The sequence below is a fragment of the Neolamprologus multifasciatus genome, chromosome 2 (assembly GCF_963576455.1).
Source record: "Neolamprologus multifasciatus chromosome 2, fNeoMul1.2, whole genome shotgun sequence".
Lineage (NCBI taxonomy): Eukaryota > Metazoa > Chordata > Actinopteri > Cichliformes > Cichlidae > Neolamprologus > Neolamprologus multifasciatus.
The window spans coordinates 36,240,029-36,262,190 of NC_140440.1; the positions used below are offsets into that span (position 1 = coordinate 36,240,029).

General features: G+C 39.6%; 2 protein-coding genes and 1 pseudogene across 4 annotated transcripts; all 3 read right to left on the reverse strand.

The window, feature by feature from the left end:
- Positions 1-2,907: 2,907 nt before the first annotated feature.
- LOC146525000 (uncharacterized) lies at positions 2,908-7,218 on the reverse strand. 2 transcript variants are annotated; one of them, XM_085181173.1, is made up of 6 exons: positions 6,057-7,218; positions 4,664-4,714; positions 4,543-4,583; positions 4,409-4,419; positions 4,236-4,319; positions 2,908-3,995 (listed from the first exon to the last, which is right to left on the reverse strand). In XM_085181173.1, the coding sequence occupies exons 2-6, from the start codon at positions 4,671-4,673 to the stop codon at positions 3,803-3,805; spliced, it is 339 nt and encodes a 112-aa protein (XP_085037299.1). In that variant the 5' UTR covers positions 4,674-4,714; positions 6,057-7,218; the 3' UTR covers positions 2,908-3,802. The 2 variants fall into 2 exon arrangements, with proteins under 2 accessions (XP_085037299.1, XP_085037291.1); XM_085181165.1 differs by having other exon boundaries at positions 4,664-7,218.
- Positions 7,219-7,322: 104 nt separating this feature from the next.
- Positions 7,323-9,583, reverse strand: LOC146525001 (uncharacterized). The gene is made up of 2 exons (XM_085181119.1): positions 9,465-9,583; positions 7,323-8,957 (listed from the first exon to the last, which is right to left on the reverse strand). Exons 1-2 carry the CDS (start codon positions 9,518-9,520, stop codon positions 7,625-7,627), a joined length of 1,389 nt encoding a protein of 462 aa, XP_085037245.1. The 5' UTR covers positions 9,521-9,583; the 3' UTR covers positions 7,323-7,624.
- A 3,566-nt stretch (positions 9,584-13,149) lies between these two features.
- LOC146525002 (uncharacterized) lies at positions 13,150-18,376 on the reverse strand (annotated as a pseudogene). The gene is made up of 2 exons (XR_014877337.1): positions 17,889-18,376; positions 13,150-16,461 (listed from the first exon to the last, which is right to left on the reverse strand). The product of XR_014877337.1 is annotated as an uncharacterized LOC146525002 (transcript).
- Positions 18,377-22,162: the final 3,786 nt, after the last annotated feature.

A 22,162-nucleotide genomic window follows, 5' to 3' on the forward strand; every position in this document is an offset into this window, starting at 1 on the left:
TGGCCTGACGAGGGAGCTCTTCTGTGTTGTGCCATCCGCTTCGCCAGAGGTTGTTTGGTTTTGTATAAATCCTGGCAATCCTCCTGCACTTAACAGCTACACTATGTTACTCTGTTTGTGTCGGGGACCTGATCCTTGGGGTGGACCAATTTTCGGTGCAGCGTGTTTTGTGGTTTAAAAGCCACAGAGACGCGGTGTTTCGAAAAAATGTGTCTCAACTGCTCCAATACTCCTGACACATGCAGTCGACGGCACTTGGTACGCTTAATAATCACAGTCCTAAATGGGTTATCTCCTATCTACATAATGCAGTGTCTGCATTTTGGACAGACATACGGGTGCAGGGACATCCAAAGAGATCACTGTGACCCTCAGACTTCTGCTGATGCACTTTTACAACTATATGATCCGTTTACAAGTACGGTAATGAAGAATTAAACTCATACATTGCCAGCGAAGTTTTTCTGCTCAAGCTTAAGCTAATTCAGTTAACAATAGTTCTGCAACAATCATGTGACCATCACGACTAAGGAAGACTGGACCGGACCTATGCAGGTCAGATTTTGGGAAGTACCTCTCAAATATGAATATGACCTAAAAAGAAGTCATTCATTAAATTGTGCATCTACACTATCAGGCCACAACTCTTAATATTTGAACTGTTTTCAGTCACATTAGTATAGGTGTATAAAAGCAAGCACGCAGCCATGCAGTGTGTCAAACATTTGTGAAATAATAGGTTGTTTCTAAACAGCTCACTGAATTTGAAATCGGTATTGTAATAGGATGTCACTGTTGCAATAAGTTTGTGAAATTCCTAACTTCCTAGATATTCCACAGCTGTAAGCACTATTACTGGAAAGGGGAAGTGTTTAGAACCCCCCCAAATCATGACCAGGGTGGGGCAGTGCTGAAGGATACAAAGCATAACGGGGTTCGCTGACTCAATAACCACAGAGCCTCGAAACCTCCCCCTCCTCAACATCAGCACAAATGCTGTGCACTGGGAGCTTCGTGGTGTAGGTTTAAATGACCTCACTCTGGTTTTGTAAAACTGATGGAAAAATTGTTCATATTATGCTCTCACAAGTTTACTGAGCCACTTCTGCACCTTTGTTTCTCTCCTTTGACTCTGCCATCTATCAATCAATCGATGGTTTTAACTTTGATTGCATTTCTCCAGGAGCTTACTCTCTGGTATGGCTGTAATTATGCATACCAGTTCATACCAGTTCATACCAGTTCATTATTTCTGACCATCTGCTCCTAACCTTCAAGGTCACATGGGTCAGCTGGAGGACTGTTGACTTTTGCTTAACCGGGTGAAACTCTCTCTCAAGTTGAACACAGGATACACACACACACACACACACACGCACACACACACACACACAAATCTCTCATGCACACAGACACGCACTTACCTCCCCCTCCCCCCCCTCCCCCCCCCCCCTCCTAATGCCTCCAAACGCTTACTCCCACCCGAAGTAGGCAGGCGGATCTGTCTAGCACTGGAAGACTGGCTGCTGTCTACATGGACTAACTCCTGACTCCCCCCTGCTGCAAGTCATGTGCTTTTACGTTGTAAGATGTGATGATTTATGTGCTTTCTGTGCACTCACTCAATCACGTGACTTGAAGTAGTTTGTTTAGCCTTAAATTTGCTATTTAGCTTGTAAAAGTTTCAATCTGTCATTTTTCTGCTTATATTGTGAAAATTAGTAAACTTTAGTTAAATGTTATAAATGGTTTCGCTTGCCATCTTTAGTTAAGTTACCAACAGAAACCTTACCTGCTGTCATGGTCCTGGGTCAGTGACCCAGCGCTTTAAGTTTATTATTATCATTTTCTAGTTTGTTATGATGATTATTATTGTTTGAGTTCTCTTCAGTCTGCCTCTGAGTCTGCGTCTGTCTGTCTATGGTGTCACCCCGTCTGTTTGTGAATCTGTCTGTTCAGTTCAGCGTCTTGTCTGGTTCCCTGTGTCTGAGTTTCCTGTTTTATTGTGAAGGTCTGTGTCTTATGTGAGTGTGCTCAGTTTACATTTACTCGTAAGCTGTGATTTCTCCCAGGTGTGTTCCCCTCCTGTCTCTCATCCCTTGATTACTGCCGTCTGTGTATTTAAGCCCTGTGTTTCTGTGTCAGTGTCGCGTCGTACCCTCAACTAGCTGTGTGTTCTGCTTCCATGTTTCTAGTGTTTAGTCACCTGCTCCAGTTTAGTGTTTCTTTTCTAGTGTTTCAGTTCCTCTGTTATGACCTTTGTTTGTCTTTCAGTGAGTTTATTTGGTACGAGGTTTCTCCCAGCAATAAAGCTGCGCTTTAAGTCTCACTTCTGTGTCTGAGTTCTGCATTACGGGTCCACCACTCCTGCTTGCCTGCCTGCCACACAGCCAACCATGACACCTGCAGAGCACTCTCTAAATCAATTCACTGGTACTGCTGGCATAGCAACAGTGCACTTAAGCCAGAGCCACTGAACGGCACTGAGTCAAGCAAACTGAAACCCAGCACGGGGAATTTCCTAACTCTTGTAATAATTTAAAATAAAATTGTGATAAAATAAAAATATAATCTTTATAACATTTCATGCAGTTCATGACTGAAAAACAGCATTGTGCTGGTTAAAAATAAGGACAGGTAAGTAAGTCTGATTTAAGAAAAAAAAGAAAGGAAAATGTGACGTAGGTATGGAAGTCCATTCCTGCCAAGAAAAGTATACAAGGAGGCGAAACACATGAAAATGCTAACTTTTATATATGGATTCATGATCAGTGTTTAACTGAATTCCAAATCAACTGTCCAAAAACCAGATTAGTATTTAAGAGATGAATATTTAATATTTGTTTCTCAGTAGATATATATATATATATATATATATATATATATATATATATATATATATATATATATATATATGTTTATACACATATCCATATAAAGCAAAAAATGACCAAAGATTACGCTATTTGGTTCTAGCTTTTTGGTTTGTATAATTGTACAGTTACAGACTTTTTATTTTAGATTGTTGCTACAAAATATACAATTTGAAGACATTAAATTAGGATAATTAGGGTAGATCACTATTATCTGTCAGAGAGAAGTGGGTCTCTAATTGGGTCCGGGGGACAATGATCTGTAAAATAATTTGTTAAATTGCGCTAGATCATTAAAAAGTGCATTTTATAGATTGGGGACCATTTGATTCAATAACAAAAGCATATTTTATCCAGTAATTGCTACCACATTATGGAGGAACAGGAGGAACTGCTATGATTGTGACTCACTTGCTAGCTTATTAGCCTGGTAGCTAGCAGGTGTGGGAAGATTTTCGAATGCTGTGGCAGAACCAGCCAAATCGATATTATGATTATAGGAGGTTTTGTGTCACTGGACCCAAAGAATTTGAGAACCACTTGTCTATGGAATTAATTTAAAAACCATTAGCACATTATTATCAAAATAACCAGAAATTATAGGAACGTCTGATCAACGTATATATTTTTCTTTTACAAAATCCATCCACCCCAACTTGCTCAGAATGACAGCGCTACAGTTTTTGTGGAACTGTGAACACACATGACACAAGAAGCACATTGACAAATCTTTGTTGGCAGGGTTCACATGTTATTGTAGCAACCGTTCAACATCCCCTTTTGTTATAGGAAATGTCAGCACACAGTTGTGTATCTGCTAATTAAGCTCTCCTACTGAATAATAGGTGTTAAGAACTGTGTCTATGCAATACTGAAGTGACTCATAGTAGCAAAGATACTTGCTGCTGCCACATGCTAAACATAGCATGTCAGTGCAAACACCTCTTACCAACTGGTGGTGGAGGTATGATGGTTGGGGCTTGTTTTGCAGACACAGGACCTGTGCAGTTGATCATAAACTCCGCTGCATACCAAAGTATTCTTAAGTGAAGTCTAAGGCCATCTGTCCAACAGCTAAAGCATGACTGAAACTGGATCATTCTAGTGGTCCCGTGCTCTCTGCTGAAATCAAATGACATTAAATAACATGTCAGTAGAATCTCCAGCATTTTCTGTGATAATCTTTCCAACCAGCAGATGGTGTCATCGCTACACTGTACAAACTGTGGGGTGTTGTTTTTGCTTTACACCATTATTGCAGGGGAAAAAGTCACACTGGGTTATCGTCAACTCCAGCAAATTAAAACCACAGGGAACTGGGACAAGTGTCAGGTTCTACATATAAAATAAAACAGTACTCACTCTCTCCTGCAACCTTGCTGTGCAGCCTTTCCAGACAAGACATTGACCAACTCCAGGGTAAAAGGTGATGGTGATTGCAAACTCCTGCAGGAACAAAGAATCAAACAGGAAGTGCATCCATAAGGCAGATAAATACAACAATGAGTAACTTAAACAATAATTTAGCAAATTACCTTTGTGAGTGCTGTAATGTTAGAAAGAGAAAAAGTTGGTCACCTTTTTAATAGTTTGTCAGCATTACAATTTATTGAAAGATAAAAAACAAACAAACAGTAGTACAACTGTATTGTTTGGCACGTGAAGTTACCTGGTCTCCTTTTGGCACAGGTGGGATCCTCCTATCTGTAACTACACCACGTGAATATACAATATGAGATTTAAACTGTGACCCAGAAAGCCAAAACAATTTCAGTCAGCTGAGATGTTACTTGTTTTCATCTTTTGTCGGCCAGGCTTCAGATCTCTATTTATCACAGGTGCTGTGTTTCAAACACAGAAGACAAAGGTGAAAAGGTTCTTCTGGGACAGAATCAGCTTTTGCTCCGTTTACGGAAAACATTACAGTACATTTAACTAAAGACAACCAGTATCCTTCAATTAATCTGTAATAATCAGCTTTAGTATTAGAGGATGCCAAATCTACTGAGACCAGAAGCTGTAAATCTATGAGAAAAGTATTTTATGTTAAGCTGCATTAAATTAAACAGAAAAAAAGAGTAGCCAAAGACTGCACATTACTAGAGGCTGAATATTTCTCACCACACCGTGCATGGATGAGAGGTTTATCTAGATCCTGCTTAGTTAAAAAAAAAATTCTTAAGAATTTCAAGGATCAAGGATCAAACCTCTACCAATCTACAACTAATGATAAAACTCTAAGCATATATAAGTAGATATTTCTAAGCATAAATGACAATCAACAATACAAAACCTAACAATTTAACCACGTCTTCTGAGAAAAATAACATGATCATGCTTTGAAAACTGACAGAGAAAAAAAATAAAACAGATCAATTCTCATAAAATGTCTAATAATAAATGAATGAATACAAATAAAATGTGTTTTCATTGGTTGTCAGTATTTTATGTAAAATATAAAAACATAACATATAAAACCAATGTAATCCAGTTTTCCTCAATATATTATACATTTTGCTTTACTTTGAAATGTATGTATATAATATAAGTATATGTGTGTATTATGAACTTTATCTGTAACGTACATTTATGACCATATGTCAGGTCAAATCTTATTTTTACTTTACACTACATTTTATTATTTCTCTTTCTTCTACATTTAATTTTCTTTCTTCAGTTTTTGTGATAACTAAAATGGAAATAAAATAGAGCTAAAGAGCCCTCTGACACTCGTTTTTCACTTTTTCACTTTATATTGTTATCGTGTGATCTCATTGTGTTGTGTTTATTTTATTTGATCTCAATTATCTATTCTATCTAAATTTCTAAATCTATCTATCTAATTTTTTGGGCAATTTAATCTTTTTATCTGCACCATCACTCCAAGAGCTGTTAAATGGTGTTTCACTGTTTTGGAAACAATGAGAAAAAGTTCTGTTCTATTCTATAATGTCATTTCTACCAGTAGAAGAAAACAGAAAACTTTAATGTCTCTACGAAATCTCAGTGTCATCTGACATAAATCAAACAACTGGAGGAAGTTACATTTTAGGAAAGACAAAATGTTTATTTAAAAGTTTATAACTTTTACAGGATGTTTCTGAAGCTGTTTTATCCTCATTTGTTACTTTATTTTGTGATTTTCCAACTTTTCCAGAGAGGGGCTCCGTAACAGTGTTTTACCTGCAGTAGAAGTCAGATCCAACCATCCTGCTCTTTGTGTTTTCTTCTCTTCTATTCCTGAAGGGGCGAGTCCAAATCACACAAACAGGTTTCTCTCTCTCTCTCTCTGTGCCTGTGGCCCCGCCCCTCCCTGACCTGCCAGTCCCAGCTTGTCCTCCTCCTCCTCAGTTCACATCCTGTTTCACAGACCTGCAGAACAACAGCGCCCTCTGGCTGCGCAGGTGGTGCATCATTTAGTTCAGGGGCTCAACAAACCTTTTGATAACAAACCACAGAATTAAACATTGAGCATTATAAATGATTTATGCATATGCAGTTTTTCTATAGTTTTATACTTTGTGCCTTGCTTTTCTCCTTTAATCCTCTTGCTTTTTATTTATTTGTTTCCTTATTTATGTCTGAACACCGGGGGTCAAAGATAAATGTCATTTTGATATTCTATATGTTCTGAACACATAACAGGTTTGACAATAAAGGTAACTTTAACTCTTTTGACCTTTAATTATTCCTCCTCTGTATAAATTTCAGTGTGTAACTATTCCTGAGCTTTGAGAAAATTCAGACAAAATTTACATCAAAATCTGTGGTTCAGTTAGGAAGAGTGTTCAGTGTTATTCAATGTGATATAATTGCTCTAACTGAAAAACCAACAGAACAAAAGTGTTTTTAGGAGGTCTGACACTGAATTGCTCAAACGTAATTTGTACCATAGCTGTGAAATTGTTCACTTCTGTGAATCACGTTTAAGGCCGATGTGAACAGTTCATAACTAAAAGTAAAGATGGTCAACAAATACCTCCATAAATGATCCATATTTGCTACGCTATTCAGAACAAAATGCAGTCTGTTGAAAAGAGTAAACTCTGGTTTATGTGATTCAGCAGCTAATTCAGAAGGTTTGTTATATCTGGCTCCAGCAGCTGCACATGTCGATTGTGGGTTTGTCACATTTAAAATGCATTTAAATAGAAATGTAATAAAAATAATAAAATGTACAATAGGAAAAGTTACTGAGGTGAAAATCCGTGAGAAAGTCTCAGAAAGGTTTAAGCTGAAGCGACAGACTAATTAAAACTTCCTCAAACCAAGATGGATTTAATGTGAACAGCTGTTGTAAATATTTTGTTTTTAAAAACGAATGACCCACAGAAAGTATGATCATTAGTTTGTCCTCGCAGGCTTTGTGATATTATCCTCACAAAAGATTTGTTTTCGCCAAACTGTAAAAATGAAATGAAATGTCTTTAAAATTTTGTTTATTTGGCATTATCTTTATTATTGTTTGAATAAATGCACAGTACAAAGTACACTAGAATTTTAATTTGGTCATTTTACACTGTTACACTACAGAATTGCTTTTTAAGCCTGAAACACAATGAATTGATAGATATTAAACTATATTTAAAACAAAAGTGAAATAAAAATGGAAGCCTCAGAATAACTCAGGCTTATCGTCTGACAATTGTCTGCTCATTATGTGGAATTCAGTGATTGAGCAACTGATGAAGAAATAAAGTTAATAGAGTTTTCTGTCTCATTCATTAGCTACATATGTTTCAGTGATAATATTAATGACGTCTGCGACAGCTTTTGTTGTTGTTGTTGTTGTTGTTTATTTGTTGGTCAGTCACTTCCAGTGAAACCCTGGCTCGGTGCTGTAAACTCTCCCTGAGGGCCAAAAGGATGTACTGAGGTGAAGTGTCAACAGGGACTTCAATGTGTGCCAGAGTTGTGCTTTGTCCGCTTCTACGTGGCGTGTTCACCTGGAGCTGCACGTTGTAATACCGCTGATTACTCCTGTTAAACAGACCCTGTAGGTCAATGCGAAGGTTAGTTGTATTAACCACGTTGGACCTGCGCTGTTGGCCCAGGCCCCGGCCGTCCCATCGGTTAATTAAATTGAATGCATCTTCACGGTAATTCTGAGAGTCTGCGATGGTTTGGTGATTTACTTCTGCTACGAACGTGGTCACTCTCCTCCTGTTGTTGTCAATGTCCTCTTGAGTACAGATCACCTGTGGTGGGTTAGTTTGATTGGGTTTCTTGGGTTTCCGTTTGGTGCGGCGTGGCACAGAATACCTGCACTCTCCAGGAGAGATGACTCCACAGTAATCCCAGTCATTGTTGTCTGTTGTGTAGCACCAGTTATATCCCTCGCCATGGCCTCCACAATTGTGATCTGAGCGACAAGGCACACCTTTGTAGGTGACGTCTGGCGTAGGTGAGCAGTAGTCCCAGTGATCATGAGTGTGGCACCAGAAGTAGCCAGAATACTGGCAGTCATCAGTGCAGTGTTTTCGGTATTTGGTGTCATGAATCACTGCCTTTGGCTCCACTCGTCCACACTTGTTCCAGCCTCCTTTGTCCAAATAGCACCAGTGGTAATCTTCGCCATGTGTGTCACAGGGATGGTCTTGGCGACAGGCGTTGCCTTTGTAATCAACGTTTTTGCTTGGTGAGCAGTAATCCCACCCCTTTGTGGAATGGCACCAGTAGTAGTTCTCACTGTGCGTTTCACAGCTATCATAACACGGCATACCATATGTTGAGGTGTAATGGTTTAAGTCCTCTATCACATCTCCACAGTATCCCCAATCCGAGGCTGTATTACACCAGTAGTAGTTATTTTCGTGCTGCTCACAGCAATCAGAGCACATGTTTCCCTTGTAGTCCACCCCACTCTTTGGTGAACAGTACTGTAGTTCTTCTGTGCCATCTGTCTTGCGTACTGTGCACTGGTATGTCTGCAATAAGCCCATAAAGCCCTGAGGATGACAGTCGTCGGTGCATTTTATCCCATAATAGCTGTAGAATGTTCTTCCAGAGGTGGACCATGGAGAGACGCAAAGGACAAGAGTGAGGAACAGTGAGGGGAGTCTCCTTTGATCCTTCATTTTAGCTCTGTAGAGGAAGAGAGAGAGGAGAACAACTCTTTACAATCATACATCAGTAAGAGCAGGAAACACAACACCAAACTGACCTATGTCTGCTCATATTATTGGGCTTCGTTACAGTGAGATGCTGATGGTAGTTTGGGTTGCGATCAAACTGGTTGTGATCATGGATTAAAGAAACAGTGACTACTAGAATCAAACAATCTCCTTCACACTGTTCAATGATCTCTAAAATCTGGAAACATCTGTGTTATCATTAGTTTTTTTTAATTACACCATGTTACATATTTATGGACTTAAGTAAATCAAATGCATCACTCTAGGAATGGAAATGTTTAATGTTGAGTATTAGCTTTATACAACAGTAAAATAACTACAGTATCCTTTACTGTTAAATCTATCCAAGATGATGAATTCAGTTACTTTGAGTAAATAATGCATCTATTAGCTATTAGTGTTAGTTAATCTCTGAAATCCAATGATCTCAGTTTAGAGGGAAAAAACACCAACTTACAGTTGCTGCATCTGCTGCATCGTCTGCTGTTTGAGGCTGACGTTCTTTATACACATGGTGTTTGTCTCAAATCTTGGACTGAACCATTTTGGAAAACCTTGTACTCTGTTAATACAGAACAGAGGGCCTTCTTCAAACACAGTGGTCAATGTTTCTGTTTGCTTGACTGTAAATTACTGCCAAGTGTCTGGGAAGACCATATAGATCCACTGATCAGCCACAACTTTAAACCACTGACATGTGAGGTGAATGACACTGATCATTCAGATCCAGTCCAACGTTGTGCTGGGAAACCTTGGCTCCTTCATCCATCTGGATCTTTGACATGTACCACCCACATAAACACTGTTGGAGACCAAACACACACACATTGTTTTTATGTATGTTCACATTTTACTTGTTTTTAAGGACACCTGAGTCTTTAGGATTTCAGTGGTCATCGATGTCACACAAACAGACCAAACATCCTCAGAAAAGGCCCAAGTCTCTAAAACAACATTTAGACATGCACAAGGTTTCACAACACCAGCCTCTGCCCAGTGACATGACGCGACATGCCGAGCACCTGAACAAAAACAACTGTTTCATCCAAGTTTTTGTTTAGGTGTCCTGCTTTTTCCTGATTATCTAAAGTCTCTTTTCACCCACTGCCATCATCTGAACCCGTCATAAAACTCAAACAAAGGTTACAGTTAGGTTTAGAAACTTAAAAAGCCTGCTTAAAAAGAAACTGTGTTTTCGCAGATTTGTTGTCTTCAGTTTTGGAAAGGCCACGTCCGTCGCATCAAGTCCAACTGACTTGAAATTTGACACAGTCCAGCCCAATGTGCTCAACAAAAACACCTCCTGGAGTCTGCCATGTTGATTTCTCTGCTAATATGCATAATGTGGAAGACAGTTAAATTAGTTTTTGGATTTTGATGCTGTCAACAGCACATTTGGTAGACTGTATTTTAGGACTAAGCTGCACAATTCTACTGTAAATGTGCAGGATTGTCACTAAGGGCTTAACAGAAAATGTATTCATTAAGGATTTGACAATTATCCTAAATATTTTGAGTCTGTGTTTGGAAAAAGGCAGACCCAAACATTTAGACCCTGACCCATAGCGAGCACCACAACAAAACCACCTACCTCAAAACCTGGTACACAGAACTTGATAGCAAGTTTTCATATTTTACCTGATCTGACTTACTGGAAACTGAAGATGATCCTTCAGCTTAATGCAACATGAAGTTCATTGTTAATGCATTTACTAAAAAAACATCAAGACTCTACTCAAACCAAACAAAAAGAAATTCAGGCTGAAAAATCATTCAGATTCCTTCAATACAAATCAAAGAGCTCAAAAAAGAAGAGAGAGAAAAGAGACAGCATCTGTAAGAGGCAGGGCCGTGCAGAGAGGTTTAAAGGGTGCTCAAAGTTAAAAAGGGGCACATTGAACCAGGCTGAATAACAACAACACACATTCATCAAGAATCCAATATGGGAAGGGCAGGGCTGTGTTGATCTGAGACTGTAGACAGTAAAAAGTCCATAGGAGAGATGGTAGCTGATTAAACAAGTGTCATGAGATAATAACAAAATGCAAAGATTGGTGTCAGCACTTGGAACCATAAGGCAACAAAAACTGTGAGAAATAAATTAGGCTCTGCCTGTGAATCACTCTTTGCTTCTCTTCTTCCTTCCATCCCATCATTTCATATATCACTCTCCACTTGCTGTGTATCTGAGAACAAGGCACAACTTGCTATTGCAATAAACTATTATTTAATTATCCACACCTAACAACTCTTGCACTTAATCTATAATAAAATGATGAGAGAAAAATGTTATAGCACTGCCTTTAGTAGCCTCACACAGCTCTACTGTTTCCTCCTCATGTCCTTACCAGCCATGTCTGCACAATGTTATATCATGAGTAATATTTTAAAAAAATCCATATACGTAAAACACACACATGCACGCACACACAGTGACATTTTAGACCTTCTTCAGAATACTGTATATACTATGGTGCTGATCCAGAATCCTTACATTATTATTTATTACTAGAGCTACAATAATAAAGCAATGAGGAGGGGGAAGTAATAAATATGAAATAATGTATTTATGATGATTCCATTTGTTTCACTATCCACTCTGTGCAGGGGCAAAGCTTATTAAACTGTAGAGATACAATAATTTTACTGCTGTAAAATCCAAATTTTGTCTTATTTAAAATATAAATCTAATATAATCTGCTTCTTAATGTATGTTCTTTAAAATACAGCGTGTGTTTTTTAATATATTATAATTATAATAATGCATAATTATGTGGACATGCATATTAGATCGTTTTTTAGTGAAATATAATCCCTCCAGAAAGGCAGGAAAAGCCCGGAAACTTACTTTAAAACTAAATATGTTCTAAATAATTTAAAACTAAACATGTTCTAAATACTTTAAAACTAAACATGTTCTAAATACTTTAAAACTAAACATGTTCTAAATACTTTAAAACTAAACATGTTCTAAATACTTTAAAACTAAACATGTTCTAAATACTTTAAAACTAAATATGTTCTAAATACTTTAAAACTAAATATGTTCCCTAAAACGGTGACAGAGCTACAGACCCATGACAGCCTTACACAGGTAGCCAGCAGCTATGACCAGCACTACTTGTGCAGTTAATAAAAGGACAGGTAATGTTTGTCACGCTGTTACACACACAGCACGCTCGTTTGTTTCAACATACCAACGTGTCTGTCCGTAATAAGCTAATACTCCTGTGTGCTATACACTACAGTGTACGCTGTACACCTACTTACTGGTTTTGTTGCATCAATCTGTGTCTCTGAGTTAACTTGTGTTTCTCCTACAGCTCCGGACTGCAAAAAAATGCGCATGCTCTTTGTGAGCTCGTTCCCGGCTCACAAAGCGCGTAACCAGCGCGTTCTGCCGTCAAGGGCGATCATTGGTTAAATGTGATCATGTGACTGATGCAAGCCAGATTCTTTTATTTAGCAAAACTGTGATTAATAGTTAAATATTATTGTTGAGGGGCACAGACACACACACATTTAAAAAAAAAAGTTTTTAAAAAGTTGCCTCAACAAAAGGGCACTTTGGGCACCCATCAGGAAAGGGGCGGGTGCTCAAGCCCCTCTAGCCCCCCCCTCTGCACGTGCCTGGTAGGAGGAATAATAGAGATTGACAGACCACGTGACTTTCGCGCATTGCATGCCGGTAACTCGTGGCAAAACAATCCAAGTACCGCATCAAATGCAAGCATTTGCAGCACCGCAAAACGTTCATTCTCCAGTTCCAATACCTTCTTGCTTTTTCTTTGCCCCCCAAAAAAGTTATGTACAAAACGAAGGAGAACAATGCCGGTCCGTACAAAGACAGACTTGATGAAAAGGCAAAGAAAAGATACGAGGAAAAAATCAAAGGAGTGAAAGGGTTAGACCCTTACGAGCACACAGAGTGGACAAAATACGTTAGCGTGCTGCCCAACTTTCACCACGCTCATATTTATAATTATACGGTTCTTGGAGTGAGTGCATACACTCATGAAGTTCAGTAACTTCAGGTCACTGCAACAAGCCCAGGTACAGTTTACCGACGGATGGGTACAGGACCATGAAATGCACCGTGTAGAACGAAAGACCATCGTACGTATCATAAGTTTACCAGTCTCACAAATCGTCTTCATAAATACACAGTCGTTAACCGTTTATTAATAGGACCTTTGAGCTCAACGGTAATTAATTAGTAGTGGAAATAATTTCTGGTTCGCATTACAGAAATGTAGCAGTGACAATAATATTGTACGCTGTAATCGTACTGGGCAATTAGTGATAGCATAGCGCCACAATTTCTGTTCAGCGCCAGACTTGCTTGTAACCTATATCACCAATTATGTTATGAAAAATGACGTATTAACTACTACAAAACACTGACCTTTGTGGAAATGCTTGGAGCAGACTAACCTGTGAGCTGGATGTTCTGGGACGTTATATTTGGTCTTTGAATGGCTGCAATCCAGGCCATCTGTCGCCTCTTTTTACTTCGGAAACATGGCTCGAATAATTTCTCTTCAACGACATAATCCGATAAAAAAACCGATCTCTTTACCCGTCGGCTTCATGGCTGTCATGCGACCGGCTATTGCAGTTAATAATACAACAGCTTCTTGACAGTTTTTTGTGTTTCTTTTTATCGCTGTGTAACTGATTTCAATTGAAAGCCTGCGTGCGCTAGTACCTCTTGCCACGAGTTCCCAGAATTCTTTGCGGTTTTACCCTTGAATGACGTCACATTTTCAATCTCTATACTCAGAATGATATCATACTGGAACAAATAATCAAGCAATTATTTTCACAGCCACCAGGTGGCAACATTTCTTCTTCTCCACTAGTTTAGAAACTGATAGTTATTCTAAGAATGTCCACTAGATGGAGCCAAGTCCTTCGGAGCTGGTTTACTGAGTCTGTTAACTCTCATGTCTCTGTGTTTAACCTATTCAGAACCTGCTGATGAAGTTCATTCATGTGCACATGGAAAAAAATGTTATAAACATTTTGAGTTATGAACAGTTGAGGCCGATGCTGGTGTCAGACTGTTTACGCCTCTCACACGCGCCTACCTGTCACACCGTATCCACACAGCTCCCCCTGCTGTCCGACCTCCTCCAGTCCCTGCTCACATTACCAACAGACACCAGGACCGGACACCTGACTCTCCCTGCTTAAATAGAAAATATAAAAACACCTCCTCCCCCTGTGAGCTGTGTCCTCTTAAACACAAGGTCTCTGACCATTAAAACCTTGAACTCAACCAGTAAACTGGACTTTCTCTTCTGAACTGAGATGAATTAGCGCTGCTGATGTCTTGATGTATGAATGAGAATGTGAGTCAACAACACTGAGCTGAAAACTGACAGGATGACTCATTATAAAACCTCCTCATTTTAATGACAAGAGTCAGAGTTTTTCCTGTTTTCATGTGTTGGAATCAAACTTCACTTTATCTTCAGAGTCAAACAGAAACAATGAAAACTCTCAGAATGAAGCTGGAGATGATTTTTAATAACATGACATCTGCTTCTTTTACAATCACAGACAAGAGCAAAGAAGCACATAGAGATGATGATGATGATGATGATCATGAGTCAGTCCAGTCTAAAGGTTTTTGGTTCTGTTTGAATGAAGTTAAAGAACAGATCAAACTGTCCTGGATGTGTGATTGATAAGTCGTTTAGCTGTTTTCAGATTATTCTAAACTTTCTGTGACTCCACATCTGTTTTGTTGATTCTCTCCTCAGTGTCTGAGTTTGCATCACGTTGTCTTTCCTGCAGAATCCTGCTACTGATTGGAAGATGTCAAACTAAGACTCTTGAGAATCTTGTCCAGCATGATTTTCAGGGTGCTGATATCAGGCACAGGATAATCTAATTTGGCCACTGGGCTCCTGCGGATTTCAGAAACCTTTTCACATCTGTCTCCATAGTAACGATCTGGGCAGTTACACAGCCATTCATTGGAGTCCAGCAGCCTCTCACACTTTCCTCCATTCTGACAGGGATCAGGGTCACAGACGGGTAAGGATTTGGAGTAATAGATGTGGATGTTGTAGACCGAAAGGCCCCAATCACAGCTGAAACTCTGCAGGGCTTTTGGGTCTACAGCAGAGTCAGTATAATAGCTGCTGTACATCACTTTGATATACTCTGTGACAGGAACACCAGCCACCTCATGACTGCACAGTTTTTTATGTTTAATATTCTCACACTTCTTCCTCTTTACATCATAGTAACCACCATAAGCAAACGGTTTCTCATACTCTATCTCCTTGTAACAAGAATTCAACAGATTCTTAACTTCTTCTTTTCCTTTTTCGTTTGTTTTCTGAGTATAGTCCACAGCCACAGTGATCTTACCCACAGGGACATTTGTCATACTATATCTATAGATGTAGTTTTGCTCCTGGTCTGTGTTGTACACCAGCACCACCCAGTTATACCAGTTGTACTTGTTGTCCAGAGCCTTTTTCACCTGATCAGCGATGGAGGTTTTGTCGTCAGGATTCATTGCTTTTCCGATCTCCTCCACATCCTTCTCCATGTACTTCTTGTAGTTGTCCAGGCAGAACTTCACAGCTGATATCTGAGCCTTGGAGACGGTCTTGAACATCTTGGTTTGTTCAGCTTCTTTGTCTGACGGGTTAAAACCAATCAGATTCCAGTAGAGCTGGTTGAGGAACATCCCCCTCCACAGCAAGCTGCTGAAATATATGTTATATTTACCGATCTCTCTAATGCTACATTTAAACTTCTTCCTCAGCAGGTCGTTGAGGTTTCCACTGAGAGACGTGCTGCTGACTGTCAGGTAATGGTAGAGGTTGGCCACACTGGCCTCAACTGCTAGTTGGTGAATATCTCTGCCTGTCGGAGTCTGTCTTCAGCAGTGTTTACCAACCCACTGTTCTCACGGAACTCTTCAAACTTCTTCCAGGCGTTGAAGATGCGGACCTCATCTTGAGAATAGACGCTGGCGTAGTTGAACCATTCTACATCTGTTGCCAGGTTGGAGATCTGGAGGGAGAGAGAGTCCAGTTTCCTGTTCACCTCAGCAAACCCTTCCTTCAGCTCCTTCAGAGGGTTTTCTTGAGGGATGAAGGCCAAGACCACATTGACAATGGGCGAGACCAGACCTCCGATGACGGATGCCAAGCTGGCGATGTTGGAGATCCCCTTCAAGACACTTGACAATGTTTCAACATTTTTCTTTCCAATCCTGTCGTTGATGAAATTCAGAACATCTTTTGCAGTCTGCATAGATGTTGCGACCTCCTCTCTGGTACGGAAAGGCAGGTCTCTTTTTACCCTGTGTGGTGGAGACAGGTCGGTGGAGGTGGAGTCATGTGACCGAGCAGAGGAGGTCGTCCAGTAAAGAAGGAGGATCAGTGAAGCCAACAGCATGGAGGTAGACCACCGTGGAGACGCCATGACTGCAACACAGATAACATAACATGGGACATTTTCCTTAATGCTGTACATTGAAGAGTACCTCACCCTCCCTTCACAACCTGCTGTTTTCTAGAAGTTTTCCTTATTCAAACTGACGGACTGAGAGTTTTGTTTGGTGCACAGACTGTGATTCTGTCCAGGACAAATTTGTGAAAGTGGGCCATAAAACCAGCTCAGTATCCTGCTAATGAAGCCCATATTGGACAGTTCATTAAGATTTACATCATGTCCTTTGATGGATGTGTACGTCTGACCTTCAGACCAGAGACCAGAGTTCACATCCCATCACAGACCTGCAGGAACATTTGTCCCTTTATCAACTGAACCATGGCCACTCGTGTTTTTATTGTCTGAGCCTTCCCACACCTCACCTATAACTTAGAGAGAGAGAGATGGGGAGACGTAGGGGAGGGAGAAACTAACCTGAACATCATCAATGATCTTTGGTAATATTTGGTTAGAAAAGATTTTTGAACTTCATCAAAACAACATTTCAGAACAAAGTTTAAATGATGTGTTGTAGAAACGACTGTGGAAAATGTTTTAGTGAGAAAAACATTAACATTTAAATATAGAACATTTTCACATCATTGGATGAACACTGTGAAGTAATGACACAGTTCATGACTGTGGACAGAGCCTGGACAGGTTAATAACATCACAGCCTCATTTTACTGACCTCACTGGTGTGTAACATCTTTTCTCTGTAAGCTGACTGTATGAAGCAGGTGATGACAAATGTTTCTCTAAATATATCAAACATTAATATTCTATTGATTTTAAATGATCAAACAAAGATCAGTTTTAGTTTCTGTCTTATGAAAACGAACCTTGAAGGACCAGAGACCAGTGAAATGCAGCATTTTATATGAAGTTCTCATTCAGCAGCATTTAATATTTGTGCCATATATCAGAACAAAGGAGTCATGAACAGAGGGGCAACAGGTGGTAAAAGAAGTGAACCACCTGTGGTCAGTCATGTTTGTCAGTCAAAGACTCACAATCAAAAATCCTGAAGTTTCCACTACACAAGTGAAACAATGAGGTCGATCTGTGTCAAACCAGACAGAATCCAGGAAAGAGATTTCAGCACATCTCAGGTTTTGATCAGTTTAAATCTTTAATGTTCAGGTCCCAAAAATTAGGCCTGTAAAATATGTTTGGATTCTCACATGTTTCAAATTATTATTCACAGCCTTAACAACCTTTGTTGGATGGAAGACAAACATATTCTCAGTTTGACTGAACCATTAACAGATTGTACTGCAGCCTATTGATTTTCTATAGAGCCGCAGATTTGAGAGTGATACTGAAGGTATCATAAACCTGGACCTCTGTACATTATCTGCATGTACCTATGTTTAACTGTACGATCCCTGTTAGATAAATAAATGTTAAAGACTCAGACCTGGGAAGAGGCTTGGAGAGCTGGATACTGGACCAGAAAGGTGAGGCTGGTGGAGCTGATCAGCAGGTAGTCTGGATGGTTGTTGGATGATGGTCTGTGACCACAGTCTGGAGGCTGTTGATCTCTGAGCTCCACACAGCACAACCAGTTATTCTTATCAGAGGCTGACTGACCACACCTTCCCTTCAACCACATGATCATCATCCACTTTGGAGCAGGTGGAGCTGGAGGCACAGAGGTTTACCTTACATGGAGAAATGATAGGAAGACGACAGCTTTATCTGAACAGACCAAAACCACAAAGAGACTCTGTTCAACGGTCTGAACCACCTCGTCTTTACCAGTTAGAAAACACCACGTACAGTAGATGGCAGATATGAATTGTAGCCATGAGACAGTGGTTTACCTCCCTTCTTCTCTCTCTTATACACTGAGTATACACACTAATGTTAACAGAGTATGGTATACCACCATCAGAATCAGGGCCTGGTGGTAGTACGCCTCCATAAACCAATCAAGTGTCAGGAAATATAGTCACAGTCTCCCCTTCTGTTCCTGAGGTATGGTGTTGAATAATGGACAGAAAGGTTATGATGTCACACTGAAGCTAACCTTTGACCTTTTGGATAGAAAATGTCATCACTTCATCACTTTAACCTCTTAGGCCTCTGGCAGAAATTAGTCATAATCAGTACATTAGTTATGACCTTCCACCTTTGACCAAAATCTAATCCGTTTATCTCTGAGACCAAGTCAACGTTTGTGTCAAATTATAGGAAATTCTCTCAAGATGTTCCTGAGATATTTTCTCCATGAGAACAGGACAGACAGACATCCTGAAAACATGACATCTCTGTTACTGGTGCAGAGGTTATCAGTAATCAGTAATCAGTATAACTGTAGGTGTCAGGCTCCTAACACAGCACAGTGTCTCTGTTTGTGATGATCTCCATCAACAGGACGACCCACCCTTCATGTCAGGGATCATCACCGGTGATCAGAGTTGGGTCTATGGCTGCGACCCAGAGACCAGACAGCAGCCTTCACAGAGTTAGAGCTGCAGACCACAGACAAAGGTCCGGTACACCTGCAGCTGGTGCACTGCTGTGGCTCGTATCAGAGGGTAGGGACTAACTAAGTATATGGTGGTTTAAGTTGGAGGACTCGTCGACTTCATCACGACTGAAACTCAGATTTGTCTAAAAGCTCCAATGAGTCCAACTTGACACTTAATGCGACAGAAGAGGCTGAAAACCAAACAAACATGGACGCCTCTGGTCAGCCAAAGTCTGCTGGTCATGTGATTAAACACTAACGTCATGGATATGGTGTCACATGTTAATCCTGACCAACTCCGTCACCACCAACGTCTGTCTCCACCGTCCATCACAAAGACAGAAGAAGTTCTTCCTGTTGAATCAAACAGACGAACACAGAGTGAGTCCTGATGGAACAGACCTGTGGATCCACAGTCACATTCAGTGTGATAAAGAACATCCAGTAATGAAAGGACAATAGAAACTCAGTATTTGAATAGATAGCAGGTTCTGTTTGCTTAAATACACAGAGAGACGCTGATGGTGCAGCTGAGCAGCTGCCTCCATCTTTAAACAGACAGAGCAGCTCAGCTGCATCATTTGCATCCACTCAAACATCAGGATACTACTACTACTACTACTACTACTACTACTACTACTACTACTACTGCTACTGCTGCTGTTATTATTCCTGCGACTACTTTGTTTACTGCAAGTACTACTACATCCAGTGAAATATTAGGAGATGAAAACAACAACTACTACTGTTACTGCTGCTGCTACTTGTAGATTCAATGTGCTGATGCTCTGTCGTTATCTGAGCTGCAGTTTAAACCTGTTGTCTGGGTCAAAGTCACATGACCTCTGTTGCGTCCTCAGAGCCTGTGGTTTGCATCCAGTCAAACATCATGAGACAACAACGACTGCTATTACCCAGCTTTACCATTATTAATAAGCTATTACCACGCTTCATGTGCCACTGCTGCTAACAGCTGATGCAGTGGATACTGTCAAAGCAGAGAAAGTGCTGAAACTGCTCACAAACAGCCAGAAAACAAACAGAACACACTTCAGCTTCTGTCACAACCAGTCACTAAGTTCTATTGTTTGGAAAGAAATTCAGAGAAATTCATGCAGCTCTGGTTTAACAAACCAATCAATAAAAGCACATGTTAAAATTATAATTATACAATTATAAAATAATATAAATTATATCTTCCAATAACTTTAAACTAATGTGTTCACATATTTTAATACCCACCCCCACCAGACAGAGCTGCTTCAGTAATAACAGACAAGAAGAAGATGCAGATATTCTATAGGTGCTGTATTCTCTCACACACACGTAAGGTCAATTACAACACCCTAAAAAGAACTGTTACAGCGGAGTAGGGAAAAAACACCGATCATCATATCAGGAAATACTTATGAAATTTAATGATTCAAAAACAAAGTCTGACAGGTGATCAACAAATACAAGGCAAAACCACAAAATCCAAATATCTGAGTGTGTGAAAATGAAGTCTCACCTTTGTGTCATTTCTTCAGTTTTCTCTTTAATCTTCCACATCTACACTGCATCTGCTGTAACCGAACAACGATCCCTGTTTCCAGAACACAACATGACTGTGCACAGCCCTGACATTAATCAGAGGAAAATGATTTTTCTGGGCTTTAGACAAGTTTTTAAAAAAAAGAAAGAAAGAAAAAAAAAAGATTAAAACTCCATGGCTCAAAAATACACTATCCCAAGACTAATAACTTACTGTGTTTATAGATGGAGATGTCCTGTCAACAGTTTGAAGGAATAGTAAAAACAGGAGTCGCTGAGATTAATTTATATCCATAAAGTGCATTTACCAATGAATCAAGACTCCAAACTCACACAAAAATAAATTCAGACTGAAAAATCATTCAGATTCCTTCAATACAAATCAAAGAGCTCAAAAGAGGAAGAGAGAGAAAAGAGACAGCATCTGTAGGAGGAATAATACTCAGGAGAATGATACTGGAACAAATAATCGGGCAATCATTTTCACAGCCACTAGGTGGCACCATTTCTTCTCCTCCACTCCTCCTGTTTGTTATTTCTTCTTTAATGTGTCCATCTTTCTTCATCACATAAATGCATCATTAAATATTTTACGTAGAAGACAAAGACCATTTAAAACTGAGACATTAGAATTACAGAAATATAAATCAGAGCTCTCTGTGCTTTAGATGGAGTTAACTCTCATCTCTCTGTGTTTAACCCATTCAGAACCTGAATGATCAAGTTCATTCATGTGCACATGGAAAATAAATATATTAAAGGTTCAGTGAAAAACAGATATAATTGGAGAATAAGAAAGAGAATATTGTAAAAGAGCAGTGAGTCTCCATCCACAGATATTTTGAGACGTCCTTCTACAGCTGTCCACCAGGTGGAGCCAGAGTTCTCCACACTGATTATTCTGGGTCTAATTTCTCTGACTTCACTGAGGTTTTAACTGAAACTCGTCTGTGTCCACACACACACGAACAAAATGAAAGACTGATAAATAACTGAAACAGGTCATTGTGCAATAAGTGTCCACATTGAATCATGTGACAGTGTCGTCCACAGTGTTCCTGGACAGACACTGATATTAAACTATCCATTCAAATAAACAGACTCTCTGTAACAGAGACCTCATGATTCTCTCTGATGAATTCAAAACAACATGAGAGTCCAGAGGTTCTGTGGATGAGGACAGAAAGAAAATCAGCCTCCACCTTCTTCTTCAGGAGGAACATGAGAAGGAAACATCAGGTCTATAACTGTGGATGAGATCACTGCAGGATTCTCTCTGTCACACTTAAACAGGATTTTATTTCTGTGAATAAAGCACAGGTTTACTGCCACCATGTCAGAGACATTATACCCACCTCAAGGAGGACCTGATGAGTCTCAGATGAAGGACTCCACACAGTCCAAAACAGTCTCTGCCATGAAATCAGCCACCTCAGACACCAGGGGAATCATTATGAGCTACACAGTGATTTAGTTAATTTATCTTCAACATTTTATTGATATTTCTGAAAATCTCATCCATTAAAACCACCATCTCAATGTTTCTCTTTTATTTTCAAATGAGCTGAAAAGTGACAGGATGACTCATTATAAAACTTCAGAGTCAGAGTTTTTCCTGTTTGCATGTGTTTGAATCAAACTTCACTTTATCTTCAGAGTCAAACAAACAATGAAAACTCTCAGAA

Bases quoted from the DNA above. Each gene is read 5' to 3' on its own strand.
- LOC146525000 (XM_085181173.1), bottom strand. The intron at 3,996-4,235 runs GTGAGTACTGTT...ATTTGATTTCAG, and splicing joins CAGCAAGGTTGCAGGAGAGA to CAGAGAGCACGGGACCACTA.
- LOC146525001 (XM_085181119.1), bottom strand. From the start codon at position 9,520: ATGTGTATAAAGAACGTCAGCCTCAAACAGCAGACGATGCAGCAGATG. The intron at 8,958-9,464 runs GTAAGTTGGTGT...CTTCCTCTACAG, and splicing joins ATGCAGCAGATGCAGCAACT to AGCTAAAATGAAGGATCAAA.